At 36.4% G+C, this 19,129-nt stretch overlaps 1 protein-coding gene across 1 annotated transcript in view; it reads left to right on the top strand.

Annotated features, from left to right (window-relative positions):
* Positions 1 to 19,129, top strand: part of USH2A (usherin) — a 408,708-nt gene that overhangs the window by 300,833 nt on the left and 88,746 nt on the right. Inside the window, exons 47-50 of the mRNA XM_026088840.1 lie at positions 1,362 to 1,560; positions 10,080 to 10,248; positions 13,271 to 13,492; positions 18,753 to 18,976. Coding sequence (XP_025944625.1) covers positions 1,362 to 1,560; positions 10,080 to 10,248; positions 13,271 to 13,492; positions 18,753 to 18,976 — 814 coding nt within the window. The remainder of the gene's footprint in view (positions 1 to 1,361; positions 1,561 to 10,079; positions 10,249 to 13,270; positions 13,493 to 18,752; positions 18,977 to 19,129) is intronic.

Below are 19,129 nucleotides of genomic sequence, written 5' to 3'. Positions count from 1 at the left end.
ATATACCAAAAAATGTTGCAAATCCTCCTATTGATTTGCATGTAGCAAAAGTCATACATTGGAATCTTCTACCCTCTATCTGAATAAGGAAGTCATGCTGAAAGAAATTGGTGCCATATGTAACTCTGTAATCCAGAGAGATTATGCAAGAGATGAATCAAGTTTTAATTTGAAATATCCATGTAAACAGATACATCTGAAAATATGCATGCAAGAGGAGTATATTTCTGTTTCTGTCGATTTTGAGATCTTTGATTAAAAAAAAAAAAGGAAATTTGTAATGCTAAGTACGATTTTGGAGCCCACACCTGCACATTTTAGTAATGACAGGCATACTACAATTTAACATGATTTTTTTCCTTAAGATACTTCCTTTCTTAAACTGAAGATGGTCTGATAGCAAACCTGAAATCAAAAACAGTATTTTGTTTTACAGACAGTCTTTTGGAGTCTTCTGCAATCATACCTTTTTGCTCAGAGTCAGAAGTCTTGAGTCTTACTCGTGATAAAGACTTGCATTTTTCACTTCCAATTGTCAATAAAAATATTTATGCATAGAAGAGAACTAGTGCTTATTGATGCTACAGTAAAACTAAGCTTTTAAAATGTAGCAATTTTATATTATTCTGAAAAAAGATCCATTTAAGTATTTTTCAAAAGAGTCAAAAATATTTGCCTCTAGGCTGAGGAGATCAGCATGTGTACCTGCAGGAGGTGTTTGCACTTGTCTAGCTCAAGTAGATGAATGAACTGTTGTTACTTTCTATTAATTTCATATCGAAGAAGAAATTTCAGACCGACATGTATTTTTCGTAGAGTTTTTTAAAAGCGGGGAAAAGGCAAGATGAATGCAAAGCTGTTCACAATTGCGACTGAGTGCAATGAGAGTAAGCTGCACTGGCTACAGCTGACAGGGCAGGGGATGGTGCTTTGCTCCCCCTCCTTGTCCAGGCTCGTGTCTGAGCATGGAATGKCCCACTTCAGCCTTGGCAGTAGCGCATGTACATCTTTGCTATAGCACCAACAAAGTGTCCTGACTCCTTTTTCCTACCACTAAATTGAAATGGGTGAAATGCTAGCCACCTTTAGTATGATATTTAAAGATTTTGATTGCTCACATGATTAATTTTCCCAGACTATTATCAAATATTGATACTGTTTTCAAATACATGGTTATTAAAGAAGCTATTAAAATTGCCATCCAGAAGAGGGTTTTGGACACTTCAAAATATTTCATGTTATATGGACAGTATAAAATGGAACCATTATAGGCTAGTACTTTAATATAAGTATCAATAGAAACATTAATACCAATGTTACTTTAAATAATTTAACAGATGTTAATTCTGTGCTTATTCTAGATCTCTTCAAATCAGCTGGGCATCACCAGGACAGCCAAATGGCATTATCCTGGGATATAATCTCTTACGTAAAGCATGGCAGAGGTGTACCTCAGCAAAGAGTCCAAGGAGCAACAAAAGTGATAGAATGTGCATCTCCCTAGAATGTAAAAGGCATGAAAATATCTGTGGAGAAGAGTGCTATCATCCAGAGTCAAAGGTATGTGTGTATTCCTAAGATAGAAATTTAGTGAAAAATCATACTTCTAGGAATAAATATGTAAACCAATCCTCTTTAGTCATGAGAGGAAGGGAAGTGGTGGGTTCTGCATCTTTGATGTTTTAAGATCAAGGCTCTGATGCATTTCTGGAAACATTTTAAAATCAAATTGGTTGTTTGAGCTCAATATATGGATAGCTGTGTGAAAATATCTAGCAGTGTACATAGAAGTCTGCTGATGACAAGTGATTTTCTTGTCTTAAGTCTGTGGTTGCTGACTATTTCTCCTTTCAGAAGAAATGCCCTAATGAACTGGTTAGCATTTATGAATGTGTTTTACATTAACAATTTGCTTTGGAGAAATAGTGCAGTTTTGAAGTGAATCCACAGGTCATCTTCATTTACTACATGCTGGTTCAGTCTAAAAGTAGTTTTAACACATGCAAACTAAATCCCTGTCAGAGGAAGCTTGAACCTCTGCTTCAAAAACACTTTAAATGCACTCCAGCTCTGGATGGGGACAGGAGGTTCCAAACCAGTCTGTGGGCCACCTCACCACAGACCTCCCAAGCATGTACCCAAAGTTTCTTCCCTTCAGAAAGCTTTGATCCACATGCATAGTGCAGACATTCAGCCCAGAGAATCAGGCTGAATTTGATCCAGAGTACATCTCACAAACTGCATGTAATGGAGATGTGATGTCACTACCAGCTTCTTGGATCTGCTCATTCAATCCCATTGTGTGAATTTACTTGGTGGGGGTATATTTATATAGGGTTTGGTGTGTATTTTTGTATCCTACTTGGAACAATCAGTTTTGCTCAGCTATATGCCACATATCAGACACTGTAAACTGCTAAGGGAGATTCTTTGTCAACTCAAGTATTCAGATATCTACTTGTGGAGTACATGATGGTAGTTCATATGGTTCCATTGGCATAAAGTGATTGCACTGGACCACAAAAAGGCCATCGGAAAGTTTCTAGGTGTATGCAGAATTTCAAAAACACCAATGAAACTCTAAAGCTTCTCCCTGAGTGTGGAATCATTCCTCAAAACCTTCATGGCAAATAGTGGTTATTAGAATGATTAGCTTTTTTTCAATTTTTTCCTTGATTGAGTGACTAGATTCTGCTGTACAGAAAATCTATTTAGATTCAGCTACAAGTGGGTGGTTGTTACATGACAATGATGAGCAGCTCTGAGTGGGATCCATTGTGATTTGTCAGATGTGGTTTTAAATTATGGCCATTTTCAGGTTAATCTTCATATTAGTTCCTGTTTAGGAGTAGGATCAATAGCATAGTAGGAGTCTGTAATGGTTTTTATTGACAAATGAGGTAGAAAACTCTTAGTTTGAAGGTAAGATTTAATGTAATGAAATAGTGTCCCTATTTGTCAAAAGCATCATCACATGCTCAGTGACTAAAGCAAACAATATATATTCACAAGATTCCCTGTCAAACAAGACAGTAATTAAGGAAGTGAGTTATTTGAGGGGTTCAGATCAAAATATAAATTATTCCAGCTGACACAGCTTTAGCTTTTGGGTTGCCTTGAAAGCAATACTATACACATGTATTTCTGAAACCTTGCAGGAGAATTATGGGCAGTCTTTGGTTCTAAAAAGTAAATATACTTATTTCAGGGTTTTGGCTTAGTAGATGTTTTTGCAGACCTCTTGGTCTGTGGATGAGTTAAACTTGTATTATATTAATTTTAGAGGGCTTTTTTCCTCCATTTTTACTTATTTAGTCTTTGTGCAAGTTTATGGTAACTTTGAGCTTGGAGAATGTCCATTTATTTTTATAGCCTCCTGACTTTTTTAAAATTAATTTTGCATTTTTTTTTAAAGTGCTCTTCTCTATAATCTATGAACACTTCACAAACTTTAATTTCAGCCTTTTTACTACCCTTTGTTGTAACAGAGTATTATTGTACTCATACAGCAGTAAGGAAATAAGAACAGAGTCATTTATCTGTTTGTTCTTTACACCTGGTAGTCAGAGACTATGATTAGGAGTGGGTCCTATTTGGTTAGGTAATGAACATATAATAAATACCTGGAAAGTCCACAGGAAACTGAAGGAAGCACACATACATAAAATGACATAAAAGTAATTTTTGTAGGTGACTTGATCAAAATTCCCCTCCTGGTGCTTCATCTGGTTTACTGTGTGGACCTACTGGACATATTTAGGAAAATAAGATGGCATCTCTCTAAATAGATTGTGTTTTACCAGTGTTTTTCATTTTGTTTTTTAATTGTGTGTATTTACTGTGAATTGTTAGCCAAGGAGACTGAACAGATGTGGCAACATCTTTCTAATCCGACAGTATGGCTCAATTCTGACCTGTAAAGATGACATTCTCTAGCAGGGATGATAATACTGCTGCAAGCCTACATTATTCTTGCTTTCCCTCTAGAGACTGCCAAGAAGTTACTGCTAGCTTTAACTGTTACAATGCATTTGGTGATCAGAACTTGTCCTTTGGAAATGGCTGGTTTGAAGCCATTCAAACCACATTCATATCACAACTGCTGCATCTCCTCTACTAAATGAAGAGCTGTCCCATTCCTGAGAGCTATCAATTCCATTAGGACAGAATCGATATAATGGGTAAACTTAACAGATTATTGTTTTTCTGTTTCTTTCTCTTTCCTGTATAGTGCTCTATGAGGCATAACAATTATAAAAATGCTTGTTATTCATTTAACCCGTTCTACAACTTCTTTACATATGTAAATATCTTTCCACATAGATGTTCTTTTCATGCATATCAAATTTGATGATAGACTAGTCAGAGAAGGCATATAAAGCATATGTACATAGTTTGGATAGACAAACAGGTTGTGGATTCCTCAAAAAGGAAACTGACATTTTGCTCGGTTTATTTATTGCACTTTGTATACAAGACACAGTAGATCTAATTTCCCTCTTACAATTTCCTTGAATTCAAAAGCATAAAGTGAGAGGAGAACTAGGCCATTTATACAAAAAAAATAATTTGGCGGTCTGTTTTGGGTTATTTRTTAAGATTTCCGTATGGGTTTATGGGTGACACTTGGCAGCATCAGGACACTGCAGCAGGGGAAGGATTTGTTACCATTTCTTATCTACATGATAGATCACCAAAATACATTCCCCTCCATCCATACAAACTTAAGTGTTTTAGTAGTAGGAATACAAGGTTGTGTTTTCACTGTGCAGCAGAGTGGGATGCAGAGACTCTTGAGCCAACATTGGCTGAATTAGCTCCAGCTAACTAAGTAGCGTAGTTTTGTCAGAAAGGCAGCACTAATTAGCCTGGGTGCAGAGTTGCACTAGTATATGTATGCTGCATTTGAGATCCAAGTTAGTATCTCTGCATAGCACTGTGCTGTGTAAACAAACCAACTTGTTCAGAGCTATCTTGGGAATCTCTAAAAGAGCAAATGACCTTTTCACTACAAGGGAGATGTGCACATGCACATTCATGGACTCATATGGGCCTAATATTAAGCCTAATGAAGACCAGAAAAGATTCCCACTGTTTTAAAGAGGCTTTGGATCAGATCCTTATTTCTTGGTTCTAGCTGTTTTCTGGTGCTCTGGTTCAATGTTACGAATCTTTGTTGTTATAACTAAATTTAGTGAAATACTGTGGCTGGTATCCTTATCCTAGTGCTTATTATTAGACTTGGGTGAATTTATAATTCCTGAATGCAGAAAAAATTTGGGAAGTCTTTTGCCTATAATTTTGCATAATAGCTGAGATTACAGTCCCGTGATGAATTTTGTTGACCGTCAGGAAGGTCCCTATGTCATATGACTACCTTTTTCAGTAACAGGTGTGTGCTGCATAGGTTTTTCCAAGCTGCCAAAACTCAGTCTTTTTCCTAGCCATTTTCAGTGAGGTGTGATCCATAATTCTACTCATATTTGAAACTGCAAACCAGACATCAGCTTACAGAATGCACTGCAAGATCTAATAGAGATGTACTTCAATTAACAATAGAATGTACCCAAGCTTCACCCAGCAGGGAGGATAATCTAAGTACTGATGCTGAAAGCATTCATTCATTATCCATGTAGCTACTAACCTGTCCTTCTGTTGTTACTGGGATCCTGACATGAGCTCTGAAAATAATGAGACTGATACAGTAAAATTAATTAAACAGGTAAATATAATTAAAGAAGTGGCATAAAGGCTAATAATTTCAGTACACAATGGCTCATGAGTATGAACATCAACAGTAAAATACAGTAGTCATAGCATACAGTTCAGTGCCTCTATGGGTCCTGATTGAAAGTATTAATACAGCTTGAGGACTTTTTATTTTCAGTAGCAACAAGCTACATAAATCTGCAGTTAATGAACTAATCAAATTTAACTCTGACATTACTAGGAAGTACAGTCTTAACCCTTTGCTCATCAGATTTAACATGGGCCATTTGTTAAAAGTACCAGCAGGACTCATTTCTTTAAGAACAAGAGGAGCAAAACCGTGGCTTTAAATTTAGCTTTACAAACACGGTTTTCAGGAGTGAAACCTAACACGTCTAGACACTAATGAAGGATATTCCATCAATATTTATGTGAGATTTACTATTAACGCTAGCAGTATTGTGCAAAGTCTTTTCAAGTTCTTTCAGGCTTAGAGAACCTCTAAAAAGATAACACTTCAGGTATAGTGTGTGTTGTAACACACCTGAAAAACATGAAATGAAACTTGTTTTATTAAGATAATGTGTAGAAATTTAACAGAATAACAGTGATTTCTGCTTGTGGATTTTTGATCTAAGGCTGTACTAATTACTAAATGAGAACAGCAGTTTGAGAAAAGGAATGGGAAAATAAGGATTTTACCAAAAAAGAGGCAGAATTTTATATAGATTTGGGGATAATTTAAGTAAAAAAGAATGATTCTTGCTAATTTAAAATATTCCCTCTCACATGAGAACATGATAGGTCAATCATTACTCTGGTGTTTGCTCCACAGGCAGAAATTTTTAATGAACTCTAGTAGCTAATAGGAATTCCTTAGAGTGTTTTGTGAATTGCTATTTCACAAAGTGGCTCTGGCAGCAAGCATTTGACAAGAAGGATAAACATGGCTGCCTAGCACAGCTGTTTATTTGAGTAAATCAGTCCTAGCTCAACTGGCATGTGTCCATAAGGCCAGATAATATCCTTCAGCAAAGTCTTCAGCAAGCAGACGGATCAGGGCTGACACAATTTTAATTAAAAAAGGGTTGCATAGATTAAGTTCAATGTACTTTTTTAAATTGTTTAAAAAGTTGTGTAATCCTGCCTTCCAGATTAGGTATGTAGCTATTCTGCACTAGTGTCGTGGCTAGCTGGGCCTTTCTCAGGTATCCTAGTTAGCCTTTATGGCTGGCCCTTTCCAGTCCCTRTGCTCCTGAGTCACCGTCCCTTTGTGTGCTTGAATGGTAGGATAACTACAGGATTGATCTGTGAATAACTCAGTCTACCAATATTTTTAAGGGCTCCCATGGTAGGTAAGGATAAGTCTTCTGCGTCATTTCCACAGATAATAAAGACCTGGTTAGCAAGCATATGTCATTCTCTGTACTAGGGCGAGATTTCAGACCTGCTTAAAATGTTGGTGTCGCTGTATCTGATCACTGCAAGGATTCTGCTTCCACATACAGAGTTACAGTGGAACATCCAGTTTGGACTGTCACTTTTAGATCTAAGAGGATGAGATAATAATAACCTTTAGCCACTATAACTTTCAATCTATCTGCTTTTCTTCTTTGTCTATGACATAATTTTAGCATTACTTGAATGCATTTTATTTTATGGATTGATAATGCAGAATCCTTGGGCTGAATATCAATGCAGATAGTAACTAACTGTCTTTAGAGAACTGCCAAAAAAGTGTTATTTCACAATTTAYGGCTGACTGCAGAGGATGTTATGGAGCTACATAATAATAGCACCAACTATATCAATCGGTAGTGTCAGATGAGAATCTGAATGTGCTTTAGAGCTGACTGGACCTCTTTTTGGAAGCTATCTTTGGGGTCTTAAGAAATGCTGAGGATTTTAAATCATTTTTAACAAGGAAAACTAGCTGCTGAAGCTATTGGAACATAGCTTGGTGTTCAGCTGATGATTTTTTTGAGGGAATTCAGGAGGAAACAAGGAGACATTAGTGATAATACGTTCTTACAAATAATTTTCCAATCAAAAAGCTTTATAGTAAGTAATAAAATTGCCCTCCCAGTGTTTGTGTGAAATATGCAGAGCAGCTGTTTCTGTGGAGGATTGACAAGAGAAGAGGCATTTCTTAAAACTGGAAACATCCCGTGGAAAATAAAATGGCTACTCAAGCACTTGAGCCTGGGTAATGCAAAGATGTGCAGGGTTTTTTTTAATCTGTATAGAGCAGGAAGACTGTGTTCAGGTGAAATTTGGCTGGTGTCCAAGAAGGATGGTGAAAAGAAGGAAACAGGATGGGAATGACAAATGAGATCCATGAAAAGAAGCAGAGAAATTGAGTTAGATCACAGAGGGAGGCATAATCCCAAAGAGCACACGAATTGGGACCAAGAATGTGTAAGGAATGTGTCTTTGGCCTCTTTTGTGAAGGTAGATAGAGTATTTACTGGCTCTGGTGTCTCAAGCTAAGCATACACTAAAAGAGTAGAGGACATTCTTTAGAAGTATCAAGAATTATTGGTAGATGTAGTTTACTCTGAGGACACTGGCACAATACTACTTGATCTGATATCATCAAAAATGCCTTTAAATGACTTGGAAGTGTAGAGAGACGAGGTAATCTAGGTACTTTAGAGCCAATTGTAAAGTAAGAAAAAATCTCCCTGGAGTATCTGCCAGTCATAAAAATGCTCAAAAAAAAAAAAAAAAAAAAAGGAAGCATAGAAGAGGTGCAAAGCTGAGTTTTATTTGACATCTTAACTAATGATCTGGAAGAAAGAACCAGTGGGTTAATTAAATTCATAGATTGGATTATATTACCAGTGACAGGATGGACAGCAAAATAATATAATGGGATCTACAGAGACTCAAAATTCTTGAACAGAAAATGACAAAATTCAACTAGGTCAGTGGTCTAAAACACAGATGCTGAATGAGAAAGTGCACTGGCAAGCAGAAAACTGTGTGACAATTCAAAACATGTAAGGTTATAAAACCTCAAAATACAGTGAGGAGACAAGACTACGTTCTGCCCTACCCCGTGTTAATTTTGAGCTATATATGCCAAATGGTAACTTCAGAAATGAAATCCTCCTGGGGTGATTGAGTAAATGCCATTCAAAAGGGAACAAAACAAAGCATGGTGTATTGATGTGGACATCAGAAGGAATTTGTTAATGAATTCACAAAATTAATAAAGTAAACATTTTTTTCTTGTATGTATACATTTATGTTAATATTCTAAATGTAATATGTATTACATTTAGGATTTCTTATTGTGACCCTATTTAGTTCTTTACTTTTCACATATCAGTCCATGTCCTGAGTGTAGGTAAATAAAAGATCCTTCTAGAGGGACACTTTTTTCCTCATTCTGCTGCTAAGATGACCTGATTTAGAACATGGTTAAAATAAAGGCTGGAAGTGCTCTGTGTCAAAAGAAAACAGAGGAGCAACTCTGTTTAAGTAGTTGTGCTGTACTACCAACCGCATTTTCCATCTAGCTCTAAGAGGCATCCTTCTAGCTAATATAGGTTGCACTGACTGCAGGTTCTGAGGTTACACTTTACAATGATTCTAGTGACTGTTCTGTATGATTTGTTATGTATACAGTGTGTCACTCTATCTACACAGGAGTAAGTATACAAATAATTGTTTGATTGTTCAAGCATATAATTTTCTCGACAGCACCTAGAAAGAAGTCTACATTTAAAAGGCCTTTTCAAAATTCATTTCCATGTAAATTTTATTTTGAAAAAAAAAATCCTTATATAAATGATATTCTCTTGAGATCACATTGTCTGAAGAACTGTGGTCATAAATAAGTGATCATGTGTTATAAGAAGACAATTCCACTTATTTTAATGTAAAAGAAGACCCAAGAGCTCATATTGGGAAATCTTGTTTTTCTTATTTGTAAGGGATTCAGATGACATGTCTCATCATAAATGGCTAAATAAATAAATAAATAAAAAGAATCGGGGAAAAGAAAAAGATAGGGTGAGGGTGGATTATATCTGTATATTGCAATATATTCAACATTGAGTGACTCAAACAGCCTGCAAGGCATATGAAGATGATTCATATTAATGGACTATTTTATTAAGGTGCAGTATGGTTGAAGACCACAGAATAGCAGCATTCTGTCAGATGTACTGTAGTTTATTGAAGTCTAATAACGCTGGAGGGCACAGGATTTTAGCCATGTTACATTTTATTTGTCCGCAGTCATATTAGTATCAGTACTACGGTGTGTTGTACATGTTTTTCGTATACATTGTTTTGTCAGTGAAAACATTATGTTCTGTTTAACAGATACTGCCTTACTGATTTTTATAAACTACTTTTAGGTATGTTGTAAAGGGATTCTGCATGATAGTAAACCTGGCTTCCAGTGCTGCGAGGAGAAGTACACTCCATCTATTCTTAATTCATCAGGAGTTTGCTGTGGTGGTCAGATACATGCTGTGCAACCAAAACATCGATGCTGTGGTGGTTATTACACTAGGGTATTAGCAGGTAAGTGGCAACTTCTTTCAAATGCTTGAAAGAAACAAAACAACAAAGTCGGTGTATCTGTTAAACCAAAGAGAGCAGATACATAGCAATAAATGTGAGATTTATCAATATTTCTAGATGTRTTCTAGACTTGTGCTCAGTGGGATAAGCAAAGAGAATTGCACTGACTTTGTCTCCTAAACACGGTACACTCCATTTATACAAAAAAGGCTTAATTGATAAAACCTGATGATTGGGTCATTTCCCAGAGATTTAATTTATGCCAAACTATACTTAATTGCAGTAACTACCGCATAATGGGGAGGGCAGTTCTGCTTAATAGAAACACCATCAGGCAATTTAGTGGTGCACTTTAGTTCTCTGCTTGACTTGACCCCATGTGATTTTTCCCTAACCAGTTCTGTTATGGAACAGTGTTAGTATTTGGGGTTGATATTAGAGATTACTTCACTTCTACTTGTTTGTGCATGTTCTGCTGTTTGTTTCTACCCACATTACAGATCAAACTAAGTATCTCACATATATTATCTTTGATGGAAATTTATCCTTGTCTTAAGGCTGAGAGTACCCTTTCTTATTCTCAGGACAGTTTAGGAACTTACCAAAACTGCACTTCTGTTCTATTGTCCAGAGTTTGGTTTTCTTATTTGTTGGTGTTTTTTTAACAGGGAGAGAGGAAGAAAAGGGGGAGGAGAGTCCTTTCGGGGGCAGTGTTCAGAGCATATATCTCTTTGTAGGCAATTGTCAGGTCAAGAGCTAAAACACTTCCATTACTCATGAGTTGGCACACATTCCCTAGGCTCAGAAATACTTGAATTTTTGCCAATGCATTCAGCACATCCCAAGTTCTGATCCCTTGAAAAGTAATTCATATATCACAATATTAGAATGCCTTCCATGATGTCATCAGAAAAATGCTATCACATGGAAGAAGCAGACAGGAGTATTTTGCTGGCCTCATTAATCTCAATATACTGAAATGGAAAGATTATATTGTGACCTCTGTCCCCATCCAGTGGTCTATGTTAACTAGCTTAATGTTGTTTACACCAAGAAAGAAAAGTACAGTGAAACAAAATGTCTTATATATGAAAGTAGTTCCTGTTCAGTCAGCAGTCTACAAGCATGAAACATTGAATATTTGAACACGATTTTAAACATTTTTTTCTAAGTATACTTATTGCATTCTCTTCTTTCCCTTCTCTAAAGGGCAACAACATGAACAATATTGGTCACTTTTTTCTTTTTTCTTTTTATAAATATGCTAATAACCTCAAGCTAAATGTTAATGTGGGTCATTCTTTGATAAGGATAACAATTAACTGGCAAGACTGCATGGTAGTTTTCAGAGAGAGAACATTTTCAAGCCTAGCTTGGAATGGATCCCATTTTGAGAGGTTAATGAGAAGGTTACTGATCCTTTGTGTCTTATGTCTAATAGTTCTTTAAAAAAACAGTTTTATTTCCAATAGATGTAAGCTACATTCTGTGTTTTAATACTTTCTCTGTGTAGTAACTGAATTAGATTCTGAGGAATGCAGGAAAATGTGATGAAGAATCTAAACAGAATCTAARCTATCTATTATATTCTAAAAATTCATTCTCATCTTTTTTTTGTTTATTATTGACTTTATTTGATAAAGTTATTTATACAGGAAACTCTCTAAGCATACATATTTCCCAGATGTTGTTTGGCCAGCTTGATAGCTCTAGATGTATGGAAGCACACTGTGCTGAAGGCAAGAAGATTACAAATTAGGAAGGCAGGAATCTCAGTTTCTGAAACACTAGTGCAGGAAGAAGTGCAAACATACATCCCAGAACTAAGATGGGAGAATAGATTCTTAAAGCAGAGCAGAACAAATATTACTACTACGACCTGGCCCCCTCCTTGACAAGGAATTTGGGGGAGGGAAAATAGTGTTCTCTCTTGTATGTTACAATTTCATCATATATTTGTATCTGACAAAAACTGCATCAGGTTTAGGGCTGCCCATCTGGAATTTCCAAATTTTCAGAGGAAAAGATCTTGAGATATTACTTTCACCAAGAAAAATGAATTTGATAAATCAAAATGCATTTCTTCAATAAACCACCAGGAATCCAAATATTTTAATCATGATCACTAAAAGCAATAACTTAACTTACTCTTCCAAGTCTTGCATCACTGATGTTTTGAGCCAGAGAAAACCTTCCAACAGAGAAAGATAATACAGTCACTTGACTCTTAGAACACTGGTTCAGATTAAGTGCAGACAGTAGTGAATGAAAATTATTGCCATTTACCATCAGTTTTGTTTCCACTGTAAAACAAATAATCAGTATCCACTCTGTTCATAGCACACAGTTTCTCCCACCATGGCCCACCATTATAATGTCAGTCTAATTGACAATCTTACCCTATGGCCTTGTGCTGCAAAGACTGATGCTCTTGCTTAAGTAGCAGCCAGCTGCTCTGAACTTGATGGTGTTGTCTAATGTTTAGAGTTAGCTCAGTCCTTAAGTTCTTTGGGAGTTGAAGGCCTGAATGACACTGAAAAACCCTTTCAGCAAGATGAATCAGTCCTTCAAACAAGTTTGGAATGACTTTTGAGGAGGCAAGGAAATTTTTGCTGAGAATAAATAGACTGACTGTTCTGTTAATCATAGTGAGAATGAATTCTCTTTACTATGTAGCTGCCTATACTTACAAGTTTTCTGCTGTATAATTACTATATTTACAAACATAATTTTTCTTGCTCTTCTCAATTTGCCTTTGTCATGCTTGCATTTTGATGTCTTACAGAGTCTTAGCCCTGAATTCATGAATGCATGTTTCTTTAATTATTATTACAAATAAATATATAATTGTATAGCATTCTAAAGTGCCAAGTGATTCCATGCTTTCATGTGGAACATTTTGTACATGAAGTTACTGGTGTGCAGCCCCAGACTAATACTTGTTGCTATCAGCTGAAAGCCTTTCATGCATTTCAAGAGCTGTATATGCATAAAATCTTTAATTTTATTCTTAAATTGACAGGAGAAGTATGTTGCCCTAATGAAGAGCAAAACAGAGTTTCAGTTGGAATTGGTGACTCTTGCTGCCAGGGAATGCCTTACTCCACATCAGGGAATCAAATCTGCTGTGGTGGATCACTCCATGACAGTTTTAATCAGCAGTGCTGTGGTGGAGAAGTGATAAGTACAGACTTGATTTGTTGTGGTGATGAAGAAAAGGGGACTGTGCACAGACCTCTCGCAGGTAAACTCTTAAGTTCTCAAGAAAAAAAAGGGTTTCATCTTCCTAGATCTCTTGTAACATTAGCCATTCAGCAGTGACACACTCAGACTTAAGGTGATTATGCCAATTCTGTTAAAGTGATGTTGAGCTTTACTCAGCCATTCTGGTGGACTCCAAAATGGTGAGCTTATGATAACCCTTCTTCTTTGCCTTCGTCAAAAAGCTGGGGGGTCTGGAGACGCTCCAGAAAATACAAGAGACATGCGCTGTCTTCCATTATTGCAGTCAGGAAATAGGACCAGTTCCCTCCTGAAGACTAGTATTGAGGTTAAAGTTAGCCACCTTGTGCCCCACTGCTTCCCAGTACAGGGATTTTCCATTGGCTCTGCGGATACGTGGTTAGTCCTCTAGGTRTTTAAGATGATGGTGTTATTTGGTGGGACATGTCCCTCACGTGTGCATCTACACAGAGGTAAAATACAGTATAACCCACTGCTATTTAAAAATAACAAAAATCACTACCTAGCACTAGTCACCTGTTCACCTGGTGTATCCCATTCACCTGTTAATCTCTTGCACATCACAGGAAATCTCTCAGAAGCATGATATGAACCTTATTTCCTTGTAAGGCACTGTGTGASTAGCTGGTGAAAGAGGTTGGCAGTATCATTACAAACCCTATTCAGGTGTTTTCATATGTCCTTTCTTTCCGCAGTTTTTAGAGAAATTATATACCATTAGCCTTAGGCTTTCTCAACCTGACAAAAAGACTTCAATAACAATTGCAATCAGGAAGGGAAGCCCAATTCCTAAACATGGAAATAATGAAGGCTTAGTACCCAGTTCTACCTCATGTACCAAGATTAGTGATGCAGTGCTTTTGCCATGGGCATATCAGTTTGACCATCTAGCTGGTATAACTAATTTAGCTATCCAGATTTGAAGGCTGAACTTCTTTCTGCAAAAATTAGCTCTTCCTTCAGCTTATTTTTTTGTATTCACTGGCTCCTTCAGCCACCGTGATTTTAGAAGTACCATAGTTTTGTGTCGACTGTCGGAAAGGGCTGAACTAAATAGTCATTGCAATGTTTTCTGCGATTTATATGCCACCTTTCCCTTACAGTGGTGAATCATGGAGTGTATTCTGTGAGCCACACAGCTTGCATGATTTTAGCTCCCCCTCAGTCTGATCCCTAACTGCCTCTGATCCACGGCACCTACGCAGGTCTCACAATATGAGCTCTGAACAAGGCCCTCTTGCATAGCAGTGCATTGTATGACTGCCACAAGACGAAGCTGGCTCATAAAACATCTCTTTATGTACTTTATTACTTAAACTCTTTTATTTGCCTGCAGGAGCCCTTTAACAAAATCACATTGAATTGACTTTCTCACACCAAATCAAATCTCCCTGGTCCCAGTTCAGTTGTCTTTGTCAATATGTATTTTATAAATGGAGTGAATTAACAGATGCTGTTGGAACAGAACTGCTGGGGTAGCGTTTATGTTTTTACTGCTCTCTCTGGGCAGATGAGTTGTGTAGGAGTGTAATACAGGTATCTTGGGATGAAAGTTATGTTCTTCATTTCAGTATATATGTATTCTTAACAGTTTTTTTTCTTAAATATATATATTTTTAAAAGCTTTATACTCCTCTTTTTAAAAGGTGTTTAACCTATAGCACTCTATCATTTACACCATTTTTCTTGAGAATGGGTCATGATGACATTTTTTTGTGTATTAAAAAAGAAAACAGTAGCTTTTTCATCATTCACAGGTTTGCTGTGAGGACTTTATGCTGCGAGCCATCATACAGCTGAACACAAATACACGTTTGAATGATGAATTCATGCCACAGTTGAAAAGAGATCATATTACTTTGCATTAAGCATGGAATAGACTGTGGTTTCTTATCATATCATATATACATCATGCTCAATAGGTTTTTGCTTAATTTCTTAGCGTAATACAGCCTTGCTAGCTACATCATGAAAATGCACAAGCCAGGCACAAAATCTATTTGCTCTCTATCCCTATTATTGTAATGAATCTAATGGAAAAAATACTCTCACATAAAAACATAATTTACTTATCATTGGCAAATGGGAAGGTAGAATTTTGCAAGAATATGGTAATTGGAAAGCTACTCCCATCATCTAGAAGGGGTAGAGGTAACAGGGGTAGCCTTATGCAAAAGCTGAAATGCTTCTGATGCTCTGTTTTGTAGTTGGCAATGGATGCCATGTTTAAAAATATAATGACAATTTAAAGCTTTTGTTTGCAAGTTCTAGTTCTTTGAAAAACATCAGGAGAGAAAAACATAATCAGTAAAAGCTCAAGTTTTGTGCAAAGCCTTATTGTTGCACATAACCAGTTCTGTTGAAAGAAACAGAACACGTTTTTGCAGAATCTAGACCCAGGATGCAGTGTACGTTGGTTTAAGGGCTTGAACAGYAGAACTTTATTGTTTGTCATTGAACAGCTTTTTGGGAGGGTCTGTCCTRCAACAAGAGGTATTTTTTCCATCTCATATTGCTCTGACTCTTTTTAATTTCTCTTTTCTTACATTTTATTTTTCTCTCTTTTTTCACCCCTTGATGGCCTTATTTAGCTGGGGTGACCACAGAGACATCTACTGGCAAAGGCTGGCAGTGATGCCACTGTATACATACATCCTCCCCAAGCCCCACTGCTGCAAAGTGATTAGCCAAAGTTGTCTCTTTCTGGCTGTAAAGCATGATGTGAGCTAAAACTGCTCCTGGATTTTCTCTCTGCAAAAAAAAAAAGGCCAATAAAACGCCCCTGTACTGACATCCCAGGATCAGGAAGGATGATGTTTTGTGCTGCTGTGGTTCCCGTTCTCTAATAGTTGCAATACCCACATGTAAGCCAAGGATTTCTAGAGTAGTTTGCAATGTGCACTGGCTCTGTATTTTGTTGATCCTCTATTCTGGCTCCAAAGACTAAGCCTTTTAATACTCATTTTTTCCTTTTGAAAGCATTGCTTTTGCAGATTTACTAAATTAGTAATTCATCACTCAGCTATGTTTGTAAATTTTTTCACTTGCTGGGGATGAACATGAAATAACTGTTGACAGAAATCACTGTTAGCCAGAAGTGTCTTTTCCAGCCCATGGATTTTCTTTTTGCTGTGATGCATTATATGTGTTTGAAACATAAATATATAAAGCATGACACACATATTCCAGCTGATTTACAAACAAAATCTTTCTTTATTGGTATTTTGCTGAATTCAGCAAGGGTTTATAGGAATTTCTGGGTCCTTAAGTAATTGAATGAAGTGATTTTTAGAGGTCAAATCGATCCATCAGTATTATGTGGTCCTATTTTTGTTTTTCTTGGAGCATATTTAAAATTGTACATTTGAGGTGTCAAGGTTCAAGAGTCAAGTGCTACACGTGATAAATTAAGCAAAGGTCAAAGGCTATGCAATGCAGTTTCAGAAGATTGTCTACCTCTGCCTTTGCAGCTCATTCATGCTGAAGTGATGCACTATGGGAATTACTACCAAACTCTGCTCTGCAACATCTGCTCTCCCTAAGTGAGTTAGTGCACGTCAGACATCTTTATGTCAGAATATTGCAGTGATGGATGCAGTCTTCAGAAAATGCTGCATAAAAATCTGGTGTGCCGTTCTGGCCATTAAGTGAAATTACTATTTAAATTAATGGCGCTGTCACAGTTTATCTGTGCAAAGAATGAACGCTGATTAGGGTATTAAGTAATTAGCAATTTATCACACTGGAACAAGGTTGATAATAATTAAAGAAGTAATGGTTTACCAAAGAAACTAGAAAGGGAGTCACTTCTTGTTATGTGAGTGAAATCTTGGCTGAAAAATTTAATTCAGTTAAACAAAGATGAGGTTCACAGTGAAAGAATACAGCCATGTTTATTTCAATAGAAAAACAACTCATTATCAAAATTTTAATTTGCCTGTCAGAAGTCCCTCAGGGCTATCTGAGTGGGTTGTTGGTACTGAACTGAGTCATTTTCTGCATTAATTTTCTCCTTAAAATATGGTAGAATCCTAGGATGATTTGGAAAAAGGGTGTGAGCAGGAGGAAATATTTACCTCTTGGAGAGCTGGTGAACCCAGTGTGATTTCTGTGAATGGAATCAGTCCTGAAAATAGATAGTATATGCAAGTAACTTTGCTATTTTGAGTCATTCCAGTGATTTGAATGAAATGCTCTGAATACTTTGTCAGGATCTTAGCCTTAAAGAGTAATTTTCATTATGTATGAATGAGACTGAAAATTTCTAAGAGAGATTTGCTGTAATAAATGGCAGTGAGTATAAAGTGGCCACTTTTGCATGTATTTTAAATACCTACCTACTACAGAAATTGTGATAAATACAAATTATTTTGTAGATGTAGCAGGATATCACAACCCTGTTTTTTGTATGATATATTTGTGGCTGAATTAGTAATAACACTTATTTCATCTCCAGTTTCAGAGGTGGTAATAGCATTTGGTTCAGAGTGAGAATTTACCCCTTTCCATGGTGTGGGAGTCAACCTGGTAATTTACAATTACAAAATCCTGCATATAAATACTGGCTATGGTGAGCTTTTCATTTTAAAATAAAATTAATAAAAATAGAGGAAGACTGTGGAATTAATTTTGACAGGTTATCAATCCCACTATAGAAATGAAAATTATGTTTAGATGTTAACTTCTAAAAGAGTAATTCTTTCTATTAGGGGATTGAAATTTCACTGTTGGTATTTGGAAAATCACCTATTCAATTCTATAACATAATATGAACGCCCACTTTAAGACATTAAATATAATGTGGAACTTTTTGGAATACTAAGATTCGCTGGTTGGAAGACTACCCATATAAAGGGAAATGAATGAGACCTGACATGAAAATACATAGAGAAGCTTTMTGAATTTCTTCATTCTGCAGTAAGTCTGTCTTTGACTTGCTGTGCACAGTACCCAGGTATGATATTTCGTAGCAGAGGTTCTAACACAAGCTCAGGAAGGGTATGAGTTGACTCTAGGAGATCCCTGTTTATTCCTATAATTATTTTTTTTTTCAAGCAGGTCTAGAAGTTAGGGCTCTCACTTTAGTCACTTCACATCCAGAATTTAATCTCACTCTAGCTAATTCTGCATAATTCCAGCTGCTATCCCAGGCTGATGGTTTTCTGCCAAACTTTATTGCATTCTGAGTTTTCTCCTTTCTTATCTTTCTATTTATTTATTATTTACATTTCATATTCAGATATAATGTTTTGTTGTTTCAGGGATGTTCTGTTGTGGGCAGGAATATGTGAATATGTCAAATACCATATGCTGCTCAGGTTCCAGTGGTGAGTCCCTAGCACATGTTAGAAAGAATGACCAAGTGCCAGTAAAATGCTGTGAGACTGAACTTATTCCAAAGAGTGAAGAATGCTGTAATGGAGTTGGATATAATCCTTTGAAATATGTTTGCTCTGACAAGATTTCAGCTGGAATGATGATGAAGGTAATTGATAGAAAATCTCTTGGTAGCTCTGATTTGAYGATGGAAAGAGAAATACACTGTTCATAACTATTTTTCTAAAATAGGAATATAAAAACTCTTGTGTGCATTATTCATTTTCACATTACATCCATATTAATACCAAATGAGTTCACC

Source organism: Apteryx rowi, unplaced genomic scaffold (assembly GCF_003343035.1).
Source record: "Apteryx rowi isolate R43461 unplaced genomic scaffold, aptRow1 scaffold_79, whole genome shotgun sequence".
In the NCBI taxonomy this organism is placed as follows: Eukaryota; Metazoa; Chordata; class Aves; order Apterygiformes; family Apterygidae; genus Apteryx; species Apteryx rowi.
Note: the sequence above shows the minus strand (reverse complement) of the source record. Positions and strands in the feature narration are given on the sequence as shown.